General features: G+C 37.6%; 1 protein-coding gene across 1 annotated transcript in view; it reads left to right on the forward strand.

The window, feature by feature from the left end:
• Positions 1–19279, forward strand: part of KDM4C (lysine demethylase 4C) — a 218205-nt gene that overhangs the window by 103046 nt on the left and 95880 nt on the right. Inside the window, exon 10 of the mRNA XM_081319370.1 lies at positions 17940–18130. Within this exon, the coding sequence (XP_081175496.1) occupies positions 17940–18130 (191 nt within the window). The remainder of the gene's footprint in view (positions 1–17939; positions 18131–19279) is intronic.

Raw genomic sequence — 19279 nt, forward strand, 5'->3', positions numbered from 1 at the left:
CCTTTTACAGAATGTTAGTGTAAGTTCCATCAGCCCAGTTCTGAAATACTGAGTTATTGATTTCTTATAAAGTTATGTTAATCATTTTAATCTCCACAGTGACCTCATTAGTATGATTAATTTTATTCCAAATCTTTTGGTCAAATTCACTTTTATTTGCTTCACTAGTTAAGAGAAAATGAACTTCTGATTAGGACATAATTCAGAGAATATTTATGGCCTTAGCCTTCAGTGTACATGGTTTCTTACTGGAAGAAAGGACAAAGCCTTTTCCCATTCTGCAGCCAACATTTAAACGTCATTATATTCAAGAACTGATTATGTTGTTCTGATTAAATTATCATTTAATAGCAGGTGGCTTAAAAGGATAAAAATATTTTTTCTTGCCATAGACCACAACTCTGAATATATAGTATTTATTTATTTCATTTTAGTTATAATCATGTACACATTTATTTCCTTGATGCTGCTGTGTGCAATGAGAATAGATAATATGAAATTAATGTATGCTGACAGCTATTATTTATCCAGTATATCAGTAATTCCCCATAATGGAACTGAAAACATTTTTGTCCGTTAAATTTTTTTTTAAAGATAGAACTAAAGTTTAAAATCTTGAAAGGTACATGTTTTGAAAATAAGTTAGACACTGATAACATTGATTCCTTTTTGTGAATAAAAAACAGACAATGTGCTTTTCAGGACTTTTTATCAAAAGAACCCTGTTTTATTGTAACTTTTATAAATGGATAGCTGATATCAAAGGTTATGCAGTACTGACTACAAGTTGCTGGAAGGTCATCATAAAAATATTGCTGTCCATTTGTGACCTTCCCCGATGGCTTTCAACAAAGTCAGTGGTGGAGGCTGGATTCACTTAATGGCTGCTTGACTCACTTAACAACTGTGGTGATTCATGTAACAAGCATGGCAAAATAGGTTGTAAAATCAGGCACAACCCACTTAACAACTGCCTTACTTGGCAATGGAAATTCTGGTCCCAATTGTGTTGTACGTTGAGGACTACTTGTATAATATTTGTAATATTTGTATGATATTGTTAATGAATGAAGGCAAAGGACACAGGCAGATGAGAAAGTTACTGGAGGGGATCAAATTACAGCTTCATCGGAAGACGCTAGAGAACAGAGGATGACGCGTGCCGCCTCGAGACGAGTGAGACAAGAGCAAGAGCAAGATCAGCAGAAAGTTATGGAACCTTTAAAGCATACCTATAGCGAAGCTGTGGGAGGGGCACGGCCTAAGGAAGTTAAGGGGTTATTGGCAGGCGTGCTCCAGAAGCTTCGGGAAGCCAAGGATGGCGACTAAGTTCTTAACTTGGAATGTCAATGGTTTAAACTCACCACAGAAGAGAAAGAAAGTTTTTCAATACTTAAAACAATTTAAGACTGATGTTATTTGCTTGCAAGAAACACATATTAGGGTTATGGACCAAAAGTACCTGTTGAACTCAAGATTGGGTACGCAATTTATTGCTTCTGCAATGAATAAGAAGAATGGAGTGGTTATTTATGTCAAGAATATCCTGACAGCGGAACTAATAGAAGCAGATAAACAAGGAAGATATGTTATGATAGATTTGCTGTTAGAAGGCAAAAAAACGCTTTTGGTTGGATTGTATGCTCCTAATCAACAACAAACTGATTTTTATAGATCACTTCATAGTAAGATTACCCAGATGGATTACAAATCTTTTATTTTTATGGGAGATTGGAATGGTGTCTTGGATGTACAACTGGACAAGTGTGGTTCTTTTAAACATGCCCCGAGCCATGCTAGATTGCCTAAATCTTTCTTTGAAATGAAGGATGATTTGGAATTGCGAGACATTTGGAGAGAAATATATCAACATGAAAAGGATTATACTTTTTTTTCTGATAGACACCAATCTTTTTCCAGGATTGATTTTATATTATTGACTAATGATCTTTTTCCTAGGATTAAGAAGATAACTATATCTGACCATAGTCCAGTCTGGTTAGAGATTAATAAGAATAATAGAGATAGGCGCTCTTGGCGCTTAAATGAGAACTTGTTTAGAAATCAGAATAATGTGGAAGAATGTAAAAAACAGATGAAGGACTTTTTTGAAATTAATATGAACAAGGATACTTCTATGGACATGGTTTGGGACGCTAGTAAAGCTTATATGAGAGGGGTGTTAATATATATGAATAATAAATACAGACGTAACTTGGAAGTCAGGAGGAAAGAATTGGAGAATGAAATTAGGGAAAAAGAAAAGGCCCTAATTTTGAATCCATCGGATGTGAAGATCAAAGAGGTTATTAATTTGTTAAGAGGACAATTTGATAAGTTGATGGCTGATCAGGTGGCAACTAACTTATGGTTTGCTAGGCATAACACTTTTTGCAATGCCAATAAACCAGGTAGATGGCTAGCCTACCGGTTAAGGAAAAAGCAAAGGGCTTCTAACATAGATAAAATAGAACATAAAGGCAAGGTTGTGTATCAACAGGATCTTATTAAGGAAGCCTTTTTGGACTTTTATTCCAAATTATATGCTAAAGATAAGATTTTTTTTTTTTTGGAGGACTTCCGCTGGCGGCGCGGCGCTGAAGACAGCCTCCCCTGGCTGCCCGCGGCTCAGCTGTTTGTTTTTTCGCCCGAAACAGCGCCGATCAGCTGTTCGGGCGAAATTGAAGCCCCCTCCTCGGGAGAAGAGGAGGGGGTGAGGCCCCAGGTAGGGGTAGAGTTCTCCGAGGCCGCCTGAGCTTTGAGCTTGGGCGGCTGAAGGATCGAACTCCCCCGAAGCCTGGGTTGCTCCCAGCTGGCCGTCGTCTCTGCTAAGGAGCAGAGCCAGGCGTCTGCGAACCATCCCTGCCTGAAGAAAGGACTATGATTTAAAGGAGCAGGCAGAGCGGTACAAGAGGAAAAGGTGAAGAGGACTATTTTACTGTACTCTCTAACTTGTTGGACTTTTTAAACTTTAATTGAAAGTGCGTCATAATTGAGGATTAAAAGATGGCGGCTAAACCTCCCTCTAAAACTCTTCGGAGTGGAGGATCCTCGCCGGTGCAACAATCATCACTACAGGCATTGTACCCTCCTGAAGTGCTGACATCGAAGGATTTGCGAGATGCCTTGGATAAACATGCCCAGGTACTTTTGGAATCAATTAATCAATCAATTGCTGATAAATTTGCACAGATGGAGGAGAAATTGGAGAAATTTGAGGAAAGAATGGAAGAGAGGATGGAACAGAAGTACAGCGTGATGAAGGTAGACATTTTGACTTCAGTGCATAAAGTGGCGGAATGTGTGGAAGATTTAGATGAAAAAGTGGATGATTTGGCTCAAAGGAATGCTATACTAGAAGTAAAAGCACGGGAGAATGAAATTGAAAGAGGCAAGTTGGAAAGGGAGTTAAGCCATGCCCAATATTACCAGATGCAGTTTGCTGTCAGAATTAGAGGCTTAAAAGAGAATGTTAAAGAAGATTTAAAGCAGCTGATCTCTGAGGCTCTCGAAGGGGTATTGAACCAGCCAGCATCTGAAATAAGAGCAGCTATGGATAAAGTGTTTCGGGTGAATTCATGGATTGCCAGACAGAGAAAGTTGCCTAGAGATGTGGTGGTTTATTTTGCAAAAAGAGAAATTAGAGATCAAGTTATACAAGCTGCCTATGATGCTAAGGTTGTGATTGCTGAACAAGAAGTCTTGGTTTTAAAAGAAATTCCTCCAAGGATTTTAAGGGGAAGAAAGGACTATACATTTCTTGTGCAAGAGCTCAAGCAAAGAGATATAAGGTTCAGATGGGAGATTCCAGAGGGGCTGATGGTGATGTATGAAGGTAAAAGGTATAGGCTGATTACTGTGAAACAAGCACGTGATTTCTACAATAATGTCTTAAAAGCAACCCCATTAACGCTCCTGGAAGCTGGAAAGGGATCTGGAGAAGAAGAACAACAAGAGGAGGAAACAGAGGAAAAAGGTGCTGGAGGAGATCAAGCTACAATCTCTTTGGATGATCCTAGAGAGCAAAGAGTGACGCGTGCTGCTTTAAAACGAGCAAAGAAAATAAAAGAACAAGATCAGCAAAAGTCTTCAGATTCTTCATATCGCATTCATAGCCAAGCTGTGGGAGGAGCACGGCCTAAAGTAACCAGTCCTATCAAAGCTGTGGTCCAAGAGCTTTTCGGGGATATACATGGCAACTAAATTTTTAACCTGGAATGTTAATGGACTAAACTCACCGCAGAAGAGGAAGAAAGTTTTTCAATATTTAAAACAATTTAAGATAGATGTTATATGCCTGCAAGAAACGCATATTAGAGTTTTGGATCAAAAGTATTTATTGAACTCGAGGCTGGGTACGTAATTTGTTGCTTCTGCAGAGAATAAGAAAAATGGAGTGGTTGTTTATGTTAAAAGTGCCTTAACAGCGGACCTAATTGAAGCAGATAAGCATGGAAGATATGTTATGATCGAGCTGTTGTTTGAAGGTAAAAAGACGCTTTTAGTTGGATTATATGCTCCAAATCAACAACAAGCTGACTTTTTTAGTTTACTTCATACAAAGCTTACCCAGTTGGATTATAAATCCTTTATTTTTATGGGGGACTGGAATGGAGTTATGGATGTACAGTTGGATAAGGCTGGAGCCTTTAAACGCATTCCAAGTCACGCTAGACTGCCTAAATCTTTTTTTGAAATGAAGGATGACCTGGAATTGCGAGATATTTGGCGTGAGAGACATTTGTGGGAGAAGGATTATACATTTTATTCTGATAGACACCAATCTTTTTCGAGGATTGATTTTATTTTGTTGACTAATGATCTTCTTTTGAGAACTAAAAAGGTGAAAATCTGCGCAAGAATTATCTCTGATCACAGTCCAGTGTGGTTGGAGATTGATAAGGAAAGAGGAGATAGACGCTCATGGCGCGTAAATGAGAATTTGTTTAGAAATCAGAGAAATGTGGAAGAATGCAAACAGCGGATGAAGGATTTTTTTGAGATGAATATGAATAAGGGTACCTCTATGGATATGGTTTGGGATGCTAGCAAGGCCTATATGAGAGGGGTGTTGATATATATGAATAATAGACATAGACGTGCAGTGGAAACTAGAAGGAAAGAACTGGAGAATGAAATAAAGGAAAAAGAAAAGGCTTTGATTTTGAACCCAGAGGAGGTGAAGATCAAGGAGGCTATTAGACTGTTACGAGGACAATTTGATAAATTAATGGCTGATCAAGTGGCGACCAATCTGCGGTTTGCTAGGCATAATACTTTTTGCAATGCTAATAAGCCAGGCAGATGGTTGGCTTATAGACTGAGGAAAAAACAAAGGGCATCTAATATAGATAAGATTGAGCATAAAGGAAGGGTTGTGTATCAACAGAATCTTATTAAGGATGCCTTTGTGGATTTTTATTCGAAATTATATACTAAAGAGGACATTAATGCAAAAGATATTGATACGTATTTGGAGAAGGCTAGCATCCCGGTTCTTACGCAAGTACAAAAAGAGGGGATTAACCAACTGATTACAGAAGAAGAAATTTTTACAGCTATTAAGGAACTGAAGGTGGATAAAGCACCAGGCACTGATGGCTTGACTGCGGCCTATTATAAAAACTTACAATTAGAGATGATAAAACCGTTAAAGGAACTGTTCCAGACAATCCAGAGGGGGGGAAAGGTGCCCCCGTCTTGGAGAACAGCTTTTATCTTTTTGATTCCGAAGGAAGACCAGGATGCTACTTTAGTTAAAAATTACAGACCGATATCGCTTTTAAATACAGATTATAAGATATTTGCTAAGGTTTTGGCTAATAGACTGATGAGGGTTCTGCAACAGGTGATTCATGGGGACCAAACGGGGTTTATTAGTGGAAGACAAATGAAAACTAATGTGAGACATATAGTTGATGTGTTAGAGTTTTTGGAAAGGCACAACCAGATCTCTGCTGCGCTAATCTTTTTAGATGCTGAAAAGGCTTTTGATCAATTGAACTGGCAATTTTTGTTGAAAGTTTTAGACAAAATGGATTTTGGGGAAAAATTTTTACAACCGATTAGGGCATTATACCAAAAACAAACTGCCCGAATTATAGTTAACAATAGTTTGACAACAGTATGTAATATTGAGAAGGGCACAAGGCAAGGGTGTCCGCTATCGCCCTTGTTATTTATATTAACATTAGAGATATTATTGGTTAAGATTCGGAATTCGGAAAAAATTAAGGGGATACAAGTTGGAGATCAGGATTACAGATTGAGAGCATTTGCAGATGATCTGGTTGTTACAGTGACCCAGCCAGAGAACTCTGTTGTGGACCTGATGGAGATAATAACACAATATGGGAAGGTTTCTGGATTTAAAGTAAATATACAGAAAACTAAAATTTTGGCTAGAAATATGACAGCTTCGCAGAAGGCTCTCCTAGAAGGATTAACTGGATTTGAGATTGTTAAAAGGGTTAAATATTTGGGGGTGATTTTGTCGCCCTCTAATACAAAGCTATATAAAAATAATTATGAAAAGTTATGGGGGAAAATTCAAAAAGAACTGGAGAGTTGGGAAAAATTGCAATTGTCTTTGTTGGGACGGATTGCAGCAGTGAAAATGAATGTCCTGCCCAAATTTTTATTCTTATTTCAAATGATACCGATTCTTAAGAAAGACTCTAACTTGGAGGAATGGCAGCGTGGTATCAATAAATTTGTGTGGGCAGGGAAAAAGCCACGAGTTAAACTTAAGATTATGCAGGATACTCGTGAGAGAGGTGGCCTTAAAATGCCTAATTTTAAATTATATTATGAAGCTGCTGCACTAGTAGGAATAAGTGATTGGATTAATTTGACACAATCGAGGTTATTAAATCTTGAGGGCCATGATCTGTTGTTTGGCTGGCATGCATATTTGTTGTATGATAAGAAGGTAGATACTGTGTTTAGGATGCATATTTTAAGACAGGCATTGCTGAGAGTTTGGAAGAAGTATAGACATAAGTTAAGCAGCAAGATACCATTGTGGGCAATCCCAAAACACGCAATAGAAAATATACATGCTGGTTTCAAACATGATGAGACTACTTACAAGGAAATTTTAAGTTTGGAAAGGAATATTTGGTGCTTGAAATCATATAGTTTCTTGCGAGAAGAGAAGGTTGTTCAGACTTGGTTTCAATATATTCAGTTACAGGCCAGGTGGAAAGAAGACCAAAAAAATGGATTTGCAACGACTGATGAAAATTTGATAAAGCAAATTAGAAATCAAGGACCAGCACATATTAAACGGATATATCTTGCATTGATAGAGATCGATTCAGAAACAGAGCTTGTTAAGGATTGTATGATAAAATGGGCCCAAAACATTCAGGAAGTTATTACAATGGACACGTGGGAAAAGATCTGGGTGAGGAATGTAAAATTCACTCAAGCTCAAAGTTTAAGAGAGAACTTTTACAAAATGTTTTATAGATGGCATCTAGATCCTAAAAAGCTTGCAAGTATGTATCCGAATTATCAGCCTAAATGTTGGAGGTGTGGTGATGAAGAGGCAACATATTTTCACATATGGTGGACATGTAAAAAGGTCAAGGCTTTTTGGATAAAAGTCTGGTGGAATATGCAGAAGATTTTTAAACGGAGGATAAAGTTTTGTCCGCAATTTTTTTTGTTGGGAATAATTGTTGACGCTACAGTTGTGGACTCTAAGTTGATGTTGAATTTAGTTACGGCAGCAAGACTTTTGATAGGTCAATATTGGAAGAAAGAGGAACTGCCGACTATACAAGAGTGGATTTTAAAGGTTTCCGACTTGGCAGAGATGGCGAAGATTTCGGCCTATTTGAAAGATTACTCGCAAGAACATTATATTATGGAATGGAGAAAATGGATTGAGTTTATCCAGAATAAGTATAGGGTCAAGAAGTTTTATCTAGCATTTGAATAAGTCTTCTTTCGTTTTCTTTTTTCTTTTTTTATTTTGTCTTCTATATATATTTAATAATGCTAAGTTTTGTTTGATCCTATATAAGTTAGAGAGTGATGGATTTTAGAATTTATAGTTGTTAGTATATGGTTGCTTATGATTGCTTTTTTATATATATATACCTTGTATTTAGCTCTGGGAAGTCCGGGGGGGGAGGGGGGTTGGGGGGAGGTGGGGGGGGAGGAGGGAGGGGGGGAGGGGGGGAAGGGGGGAGGTAGGGAGGGGAGGAGGGAGGGGGAAGGGGGTTTTTCAAAGGAAAACTGTATTTTTAAAACTTTTCAATAAAAAAAAAAAAAAAAAAAGGAAGCCTTTTTGGACTTTTATTCCAAATTATATGCTAAAGATAAGATTAATGAAACAGACATTGAAGTATATCTGAAGAATGCCAACATCCCGGTTCTTACACAAGAACAAAAGGAAGAGATTAATCAATTGATAACAGAAGAAGAAATTCTTTTAGCAATTAAGCAATTGAAGGTGGATAAAGCGCCAGGTACGGATGGACTGACTGCGGTTTATTACAAAAATCTACAATCGGAGGTGATAAAGCCATTAAGGGAATTGTTTCAGACAATTCAAAGGGGAGGAAGGGTGCTTCCGTCTTGGAGAACTGCTTTTATTTCCTTGATTCCGAAGGAAGATCAGGATGTTACTCAAGTAAGAAATTACAGACCAATATCACTTTTGAATACGGACTACAAGATATTTGCTAAGGTTTTAGCTAATAGATTGATGAGGGTTTTGCAACAGATGATTCATGGGGACCAAACTGGGTTTATTAGTGGTAGACAAATGAAAAATAATGTGAGGCATATAGTTGACTTGGTGGAGTTTTTGGAAAGGAACAACCAGATCCCTGCAGCGTTGATCTTTTTAGATGCTGAAAAAGCTTTTGATCAATTGGATTGGAAATTTTTGATGAAAGTTTTAGATAAAATGAATTTTGGGGATAAATTTTTACAACCAATTAGGGCATTATATCAAAAACAAACTGCCCGAATAATAGTAAATAATAGCTTGACTGAAGTATGCAATATTGAAAAGGGCACAAGACAAGGGTGTCCGTTGTCACCTTTATTATTTGTATTAACATTGGAGATATTATTGATTAAAATACGGAATTCAGAAAAAATTAAGGGTATTCAAATTAGAGATCAGGATTATAGACTGAGGGCGTTTGCAGACGATCTGGTTGTTACGGTGACCCAGCCAGAAAATTCTGTTGTGGACCTGATGGAGATAATAATGCAATATGGGAAGGTTTCTGGATTTAAGGTCAATGTACAAAAAACTAAAATATTAGCCAAAAATATGACAGTATCGCAAAAGGCCCTTTTAGAAGGGTTAACTGGATTCGAGATTGTTAAAATGGTTAAATATTTGGGGGTGTATTTGTCACCCTCAAATGCAAAGTTATATAAAAGTAATTATGAAAAGCTATGGGGAAAAATTCAAAAAGAATTGGAGAGTTGGGAAAAATTGCAATTGTCTTTATTGGGAAGAATCGCAGCAGTGAAAATGAATGTTTTGCCTAAATTTCTATTTTTATTTCAAATGATACCTATTCTTAAAAAAGATTCAAATTTGGAGGAATGGCAACGGGGTATCAATAAATTTGTATGGGCAGGGAAAAGGCCACGAGTTAAACTTAAGATTATGCAGGATACCTGTGAAAGAGGTGGTCTTAAAATGCCCAACTTTAAATTATATTATGAAGCTGCTGCGTTGTCAGTGATAAGTGATTGGATTAATTTGACACAAGGGAGGTTATTAAATCTTGAGGGCCACGACTTGTTATTTGGCTGGCATGCATACTTATTGTATGATAAGAAGGTAGATAATGTGTTTAAGGTGCATATTTTAAGACAGGCATTGCTGAGAGTTTGGAAAAAGTATAGACATAAGTTAAACTACAAGATACCTTTGTGGGCAATTCCGAAACATGCAATAGAAAACATAAATGTTGGCTTCAAACATGATGTGACTACGTACAAGGAGATCTTAAGTTTGGAGAGGAATGTATGGTGTCTGAAGCCGTATAATCTTTTACGAGATGAGAAGATTGTCCAAACTTGGTTTTAATATGGTCAATTACGGGCCAGGTGGAAAGAAGACCAGAAAATTGGTTTCTCAATGACTGATGAAAATTTGGTAAAGCAAATTAGAAATCAGGGTCCAGCGCATATCAAACGGATATATCTTGCATTGATAGAAATTGACTCAGAAACAGAACTTGTTAAAGATTGTATGATAAAGTGGGCTCAGAATATTCAAGAAGTTATCACAATGGACACTTGGGAAAAGATTTGGGTGAGGAAAGTCAAATTTACGCAAGCTCAAAATTTAAGAGAGAACTTTTATAAAATGTTTTATAGATGGCATTTAGATCCTAAAAAGCTTGCAAGTATGTATCCGAACTATCAACCTAAATGCTGGAGATGTGGTGGCGAAGATGCAACGTATTTTCATATATGGTGGACCTGCAAAAAGGTTAAAGCTTTTTGGATTAAAATTTGGTGGAATATGCAGAAGATATTTAAGCAAAGGATAAAGTTTTGTCCACAACTGTTTTTATTGGGTATAATTACGGATACTACTGTTGTGGACACTAAGCTGATGTTGAACTTAATTACGGCAGCAAGACTTTTAGTAGGTCAATATTGGAAGAAGGAGGAACTGCCGACTATAGAAGAATGGACTATAAAAGTTTCTGACCTGGCGGAAATGGCAAAGATTTCGGCTTATTTGAAAGACCATTCGCAACAACGTTATATTATGGAGTGGAAAAAGTGGATTGATTATATCCAGAACAAATATGGGACCAAAAAGTTTCATTTAGCATTTGTATAAGTTTTTTTATGTGATATTAGTATTGCTTGTAGTCATTTTATATGAGCTAGAGTGCGATAGATTTAATAGTTTATTGTTGTTGACATATGGTTGTTTATGATAGTTTTTACTTTTATACCTTGTATTTAGCTCTGGGAAGTCCGGGAGGGGGGAGGGGGAAAGGGGGGGGGAGGGTTAGGGAGGGTTAGGAAGGGTTGGGTGGTGGGAGGGGGGGAGGGATTGTTAAAGATAAAATGTATTGTAAAACTTTTCAATAAAAAAAAATGAATGAAGGCAAAGAATGAAGGATATTTTTTGAATTTCAATCAATACTCAGAAGCCTAGATACCTAGATTTATTTGTTATTTGAGAGAAATGAGTGGCAAGTACTCCTTTAGTCTTATGTAAATTGTTTGAATAGGCACATACTGAATTATGCAAGTCTATTTTTATTATGTATTTCAGTTTCTAGCATACATCTTATGGACTTCATACCATTGAGTCTCTTGAAAAGCATGAAGATTAATCATGCTGCCCAGAGTTGTGTTTTGAGATAGGTGACCATACTCATATGTTGACAACAAATAGATAGATAAATAGATAGATGGATAGATAGATAGATAGATAAGATAGATAGATAGGTAGATAGATAAGATAGATAGATAGATAGATAGATAGATAGATAGATAGATAGATAGATAGATGATAGATAGATAGATAGATAGATAGATAGATGATAGATATAGATAGATAGATAGATGTGAAATTTACATATATTGTACTATGCTGATTCTCATGTTTTGTCACAAATAGCCTTACTGCATATATAAAACAAATGGAAAGTATTCCTTCTGAACTTTCCTGAGAGAATTCTCATCTCCAAATATGTTTTACGAAACAATGAGCCACTTGCACTGCACAACTAGTCCTTGTTTCAGATATTTGTTTTTATTGTGTGATGGCATTTTCTTCCCCTTTCCCAAATAATATATATGGCAAGTGTTTTAAAAATGCCTATAATTGCCATGTTTTAAAGTATTATTCCAAACAGTTCTGAACCCGGGAAGATTTTCTGAGGTAGCTTAGTGAATTTTGTGATAATTTAATAGGTAGCCCTGTTTTGAGCTTGATGATTGATGCTCCCCCCTCCAAAACAAAACAAAACAAAAAACTCCCACCAACTTGAACTAGCCACAGAGAAAGGAAGAAAACTATCACCACACAGTGCCCCATGGGTGGTGCACAACTATTATACTGGCCAATGTCTTTGAAAGCAGCTGAGAGATGAAAAAGAGCCGAACAGTCACACCTATGCATCCCAAGCAGACTTCATCTACAAGTTCAGCCGATGCCATCTCTATATTGTATCCCAGTCTCAACCTGGATTAAAAGGTTACTTCCTCCAGGGCTTTTTAAAGCTGTGCTTTTCACCATCTACTCATTAACCTTTGTAAACCCGGACAAAGGTAATCCAGAACTATTGGATCCATTGACAGCATTTTATGGAGGGGGAAATAGAATAACCTCCTTCACAGCTGGCTAAACCCCTCCCTCAACAAGTCAATACTGTAGCATGGACTCAGCCACACACCATTATTAATAAACAGATGGTTGGGTTAATAGTCCCAAGGATCCTGCTCACTTTTTCAGAAGTAATTGGGTATATTTCAAGAGGATAATTCCCTTTAGACCCAAACCGATGTCATTTGTACATGCCAGGTCAGCTCCCTTGTTCATGATCAAATCAATGATGAGAGTCACCTTATTATATACTAGCCCAGGGCTATCTAGGATCCAGCAGTTGACATCAAGGCTGGCAAGTGGGACTGACCATTAATTCCCAAATCATCCAGCTCTCAGATTCCCACTATATTTTTCTCTGCCTGTCAAAACCTGAATTATACTCTCCTCTCTGCCACCAGCCCTCAAGGCTGTGGAATCCAACCGGTTAATCTCAGTCTATCCGACAGATTGTAAATGCTAACAGTGAATCTAAAATTTGTGTTATATTTTAAATTATGACTTCCCTTTGTTCCTTACATTGTTTATTATACTTTTATATAAACAGTTTGCTTTCTGAAGACTAGAAACCTCTGGATATTCAGAAAAGACATATTTCATCAATGAATTAATAGTGGTATTCATCCTACCTCAAACTCCAGAAACATTTGGAGCACATATTTTAGCCTTTTTAAATATTTAAGGAATTGTTTTTCATGATTGATACCACTGTACCTTGACGTTAGATGGCATGTGATTGAGAAGGTTGGGAAGAAACTGTGACTCTTCTGTGAACTACCTCTCATGTGCTTCTCCTCCAAAAGTAATAAAGTGAGTGTATGCTTAATATTCCCCCTTCATGGATTACTGCCTTGTCGTGGTGAAGGGGCTTGCGTAATTCAATGAAGCTATGAGCTATGCCGTACAGGGCCACCCAAGACGGACAGGTCATAGCAGAGAGTTCTGACAAAACGTGATCCATTGGAGAAGGAAATGGCAACCTTCTCCAGTATCTTTGCCATGAAAACCCCATGGACAGTACCAAAAGGCAAAAAGATATGACGCTGGAAGATGAGCCCCTCAGGTCGGAAGGCGTCCAATATGCTACTGGGGAAGAGCAGAGGGCTAGTACTACTAGCGCCAGAAAGAATGAAGTGACTGGGCCAAAGCCAAAAGGACGCTCAGCTGTGGATGTATCTGGTGGTGAAAGGAAAGTCCGATGCTGTAAAGATTTTTTCTCCAAAGGAACCTGGAATGTAAGATCCATGAATCAAGGCAAGCTGGACGTGGTCAAACAAGAGATGACAAGACTGAACATCGACATCTTAGGTATCAGCGAACTAAAATGGACAGGAATGGGTGAATTTAATTCAGATGACCATCAGGTATACTACTGCGGGCAAGAATCCTTCAGAAGAAATGGAGTAGCCTTCATAGTCAATAAAAGAGTAGGAAAAGCAATACTGGGATACAATCCCCAAAATGACAGAATGATCTCAGTTCGAATCCAAGGCAAACCATACAATATCACAACAGTCCAAGTCTATGCCCCAACCATTGGTACTGAAGAGGATGAAATTGACCTGTTCTATGAAGCCCTATAGCACCTTATAGAACTAACACCAAAAAATGATGTCCTTATCATCATGGGGGATTGGAATGCTAAAGTAGGAAGCCAAAAAATAACAGGAATAACAGCCAAGTTTGGCCTTGGAGTACAAAATGAAGCAGGGCACAGGCTGATAGAATTTTGTCAAGAGAATACGATGGTCATAGCAAACACTCTTTTCCAACAACCCAAGAGACGGCTCTACACATGGACATCGCCAGACGGTCAACACAGAAATCAGATTGGCTATGTGCTCTACAACCAAAGATGGAAAAGCTCTATACAGTCAGTAAAAACAAGACCAGGAGCTGACTGTGGCTCAGACCATGAGCTTCTCATTGCAAAATTTAGGCTTAAACTAAAGAAAGTAGGGAAAAGCACTAGGCCACTCAGGTATGAACTAAATCATATCCCTGACGAATATACAGTAGAGGTGACAAATAGATTTAAGGAGTTAGATCTGATAGACAGAGTGCCTGAAGAACTATGGACAGAGGTTCGCAACATTGTACAAGAGGTAGCAACTAAAACCATCCCAAAGAAAAAGAAATGCAAGAAAGCAAAATGGCTGTCTGAGGAAGCTTTGCAAATAGCTGAGGAAAGGAGGGAAGCGAAAGGCAATGGAGAAAAAGAAAGATACGCCCAATTGAATGCAGAATTCCAGAGAATAGCTAGAAGAGATAAGAATGCCTTCTTAAATGAACAGTGCAAAGAAATAGAAGAAAACAATAGAATAGGGAGGACCAGAGATCTCTTCAAGAAAATTGGAGAGATGAAGGGAATGTTTCATGCAAAAATGGGTATGATAAAGGACCAAAATGGCAGGGACCTAACAGAGGCAGAAGAGATTAAGAAGAGGTGGCAAAATTACACAGAAGAACTATACAAGAACGAGCTTAATGTCCCTGATAACCACGATGAGGTAGGCACTGACCTTGAGCCAGACATCCTAGAATGTGAAGTGAAGTGGGCCTTAGGAAAGCTGAGCAAAAACAAAGCTAGCGGAGGTCACAGTATTCCAGTTGAGCTATTCAAAATCTTAAAAGACGGTGCAGTAAAAGTGCCACACTCAATTTGCCAGCAAATTTGGAAAACTCAACAGTGGCCACAGGATTGGAAAAGATCAGTTTACATTCCAATTCCAAAGAAAGGCAGTGCCAAAGAATGTTCAAACTATCGCACCATTGCACTCATTTCTCATGCTAGTAAAATTATGCTTAAAATCCTACAAGCTAGACTCCAGCAGTATGTGGATCGAGAACTACCAGAAGTACAGGCAGGATTTCGAAGAGGCAGAGAAACTAGAGATCAAATTGCCAACTTATGCTGGATCATGGAGAAAGCTAGGGAGTTCTAGAAAAACATCTACTTCTGCTTCATTGACTATGGTAAAGCCTTTGATTGTGTGGATCACAACAAACTGTGGCAAGTTCTTAAAGAGGTGGGAATACCAGACCATCTTATTTGTCTCTTGAGAAACCTATATGCGGGTCAAGAAGCAATAGTGAGAACTGGACACAGAACCACTGATTGGTTCAAAATTGGGAAAGGAGTCCAGCAAGGGTGTATACTGTTGCTCTGTCCGTTTAACTTACATGCAGAGCACATCATGAGAAAGGCAGGGCTAGATGAATCAAAAGTTGGAATTAAGATTGCCGGGAGGAATATCAACAACCTAAGATATGCAGATGATACCACTCTAATGGCAGAAAGTGAAGAGGAACTAAAGAGCCTCTTGTTGCTGGTGAAGAAGAAGAGTGCAAAAGTTGGGTTGAAACTTAACATTAAGAAAACCAAGATCATGGCATCCAGCCCTCTCAATTCCTGGCAAATAGATGGGGAAGAAATGGAGGTAGTGACAGATTTTATTTTCCTGGGCTCCAAGATCACTGCAGAGGGGACTGCAGCCAAGAAATTAAAAAGATGCTTGCTCCTGGGGAGGAAAACCATGGCAAATCTAGACAGCACACTAAAAAGCAGAAACATCACCTGCCAAAAAAAGTGCGTATAGTCAAGGCCATGGTCTTCCCAGTTGCAATGTATGGCAGTGAACTATGGTGCTGGAGAAGACTCCTGCGAGTCCCTTGGACTGCAAGGCGATCAAACCGGTCAGTCCTAGATATCAACCCTGACTGCTCTTTAGAAGGCCAGATCCTGAAGTTGAAACTCAAATACTTTGGCCACCTAATGAGCTTCTAATGAGAAGGAAGGACTCATTGGAGAAGAACCTAATGCTGGGAAAGGTTGAGGGCAAGAGAAGAAGGGAACGACAGAAAATGAGGTGGCTGGATGGAGTTACTGAAGCAGTAGGCATGAGCCTAAATGGACTCCAGAAGATGGTAGAGGACAGGAAGGCCTGGAGAACGTTGTCCATGGGGTCGCGATGGGTCGGACATGACTTCACAACTAACAACAACATGCTTAATATTCAGAAGAATAGTAGAGATTTGATCATGGAAGAAGAGGGAGGTCACTTGACCAGTTTCTCCTTCCATCTCCTGCTCCCAGGATCACTTACCACATGTTTCTTATGTTCCCTCAACCATCAATTTCATTCATCAAGAATGAAACAATGGGATAAAAAATAGCAAAAGTTATTTCCATCCTCTTTCTCTATTTAAAAGGACATATTTGACTCAAACTAAGTATCTTTTTATAATGAAAATAATTAAGTATATGTTTTAATTTCCTTAATAGATTAAGGAAATAGATTAGATTAAGTACAGAAAAGATGTGTGAAGAAATATCACTATGCCAAAATAAATCCATTTTAATTTGTGGTAGCATGAATATATATGTCAGGAAAGATAAAAAAACAGCGTAAGAATGATTGGAGCTCTGTTGTAGGGTACAATAACAGGATCTTGAAAATCTGTCAGGTTTTTTTTCCTGGTTTGTATAACTATGTACAATAAAGGCAGGGTTATTCTGAGTCTCATTCTTATGTTCCCCCTTTTGTAAGACTATGTTGTCATTTACATTCTCTTATTATCTCTTAATGCTTCTGCAAACGGTTTTTGTATTCCTTCGTTAACTTTATTTCTGCATTTCTCTACAATTAATTTCATTATGTGATGCAATCAGTGCTTATGTTTGAAAAGAGCTCCAGAAATACATCGGAATATGTGATGAAGAAGCACTGCAAAGCATCTGAAAAAAAATGATTCTGAGGCCTATAGTAATATTATGATAGGAAATATGCATAAGAAAAGAAGTGCTTTAATACATTAAGACTGGAATTCCATTTGCTTAAAAAATACTGTTTATTGAACTTGAAGCCATTCTTACAGATAGTTATTCTTCTGTTTATAGGTCAGGTTAGTTTTACCTTGAGGGCAAGGAGCTGAAGATACCTAGAAGCCAAGCACTGTAGATTTGTATAGGTTAAAAATAGTACTTTGAAGTATATCTGCAAACTTGTTGGTTTACACCAAGCTGCGATCACCATTTGTAATTTTTGCTGCCGGCTTCTGACACCAGGAAAAGTCGCTCCCATAAGTCACTTCTGCTGCGTTTTCTCCTGAGGGCTCCAATCTCACCCCCACCTGCTCATACTCTGTAACATGCACTTGTCCACACACTATAGCGTGGACCTGCAACACTCTCCTAGTGTCATGTTGCTCTTCCCAGCCTGCTGACCCATAACATCCACATTCCCCTGCATTCCTTAAATTAGATTCCTGCCTTTTCCTGTTTCACAACCCCTGTAGTCTGTGGATTATGATGCAGCTGGGACTGCTAGGATTGCCATTGCTAAGCGGTACCCTCATGTGATGTTGCACTTTATGAATGCATCATTTAGCAACATCAATCCCTGTTCTATGATTACTGCTGTAACCTGAGGATTGGTGTTGTAACTGCTTTTAATTGATTTTACCATTTGTTGGAGCTCTTGTCCTAAAAGACGGCTTGTTATTCAGAGAATTCTGTGCGTTACTTCAGTGGTTTTATTTACTGTACTTTATTCTTTGTATATGAGCTTATTTTAACATATCCAATTAATCCCTTCCCTAGTGTACCTGTAGAAAAGACATGGTGACAATATCAATGGACATCTTTGTGAGAAAATTTCAACCAGATAGATACCAGCTGTGGAAACAAGGAAAGGATTTGTATAATATTGATCATACAAAACCCACCCCTGAAACCACCCCTGAGGTGAAGGCCTGGTTGCAGAGAAGAAAGAAAACAAAGAGATGTTCCAGGTGGTAATAATGTTTTCCACTATTTATAGTTAAACTTAAAGTATATGGTTTCATGTCTCAGATGTTGTATTTAGAAGTTTTTATTTTATTTTATTCTAGTTAATTTGTGTCTTGTTAAATTTAACACTGATCTTGGGTGTCAAAAGGTCGTATTTCATCATGGACATGTTTACTGAATACATATATTGATTTTGAAAAATTGAACAAGAAAGCATTATTGAAACTTTAATGTTTGGAGGTCTGAGCATTAATATAATATTTAGACTTTTTCTCTTTATGGAGGTGTTCTGAAAATGTTGCCAAGAAAATTGCATAGACTTGTCCAGCAATGACCAGGAATCAGGGCTAATTCCAAGGCATAAAAAAGAACAAAAGAGGCAATTTTCTAAACAATGCTTTTCATCAAAAACATATATTTTATCTTTTTTGTATACCTATTATTATGTGATCAAATAAATATATTTTAATAAGTAAACATTATTTTTAACACCCAACATCTATTTTGATGTTTTCCCCCAACATAAAAACACATTGTTTTCTACTTGCCCAATATTTTTCCAATTTATGTGTTTATATTCCTCTTTTCTTATCTAACGTCCTTTAAATATTTTAGACAATAGTCCCCATGCCAGTGTGGATGAAAGATCAGACAATTATGGGAACTATAGATCAATACATCTGAACGCTTCAAAATGTAGAAAGCTTTAATAGACGTATTTATGTAGTGTTGTCTGTTTTTCTGTTAGATCAGGATTTATAATTTACAGATACTAAAAATACTTCAAAAATTGACATCTGTGTTTATTCTAAAGTGTGGTAGATGCTTTCAGATTTCTCTTTGAAGCCACACCAAAGTTTGAGAGGAGACAGGGAAATGCACAATGTTAAAGTTTGCTGAAATTTCTCTTCTGTGCACTAAGTCATATATAGTAGTAATTACAAGAATGTCTAGTAAAATAAAGACTTGAAAATAAAAATGACACACAAAATAAAAATGCAATATAACAGCTAGCAGCTCCTGACGGTCACAATTCATTCATAGTTCAATTTCATAAAAGATTAGACAAAAACAGAACAAAAACAAATTCTGCCTCTTTTTAAAAAACCCAGTCTTGAAATGTAAATTAGGGAATGAAGCAAGCTCTTTAG

Source organism: Vipera berus, assembly GCF_964194415.1.
Source record: "Vipera berus genome assembly, chromosome: 2".
NCBI classification, from domain to species: Eukaryota; Metazoa; Chordata; class Lepidosauria; order Squamata; family Viperidae; genus Vipera; species Vipera berus.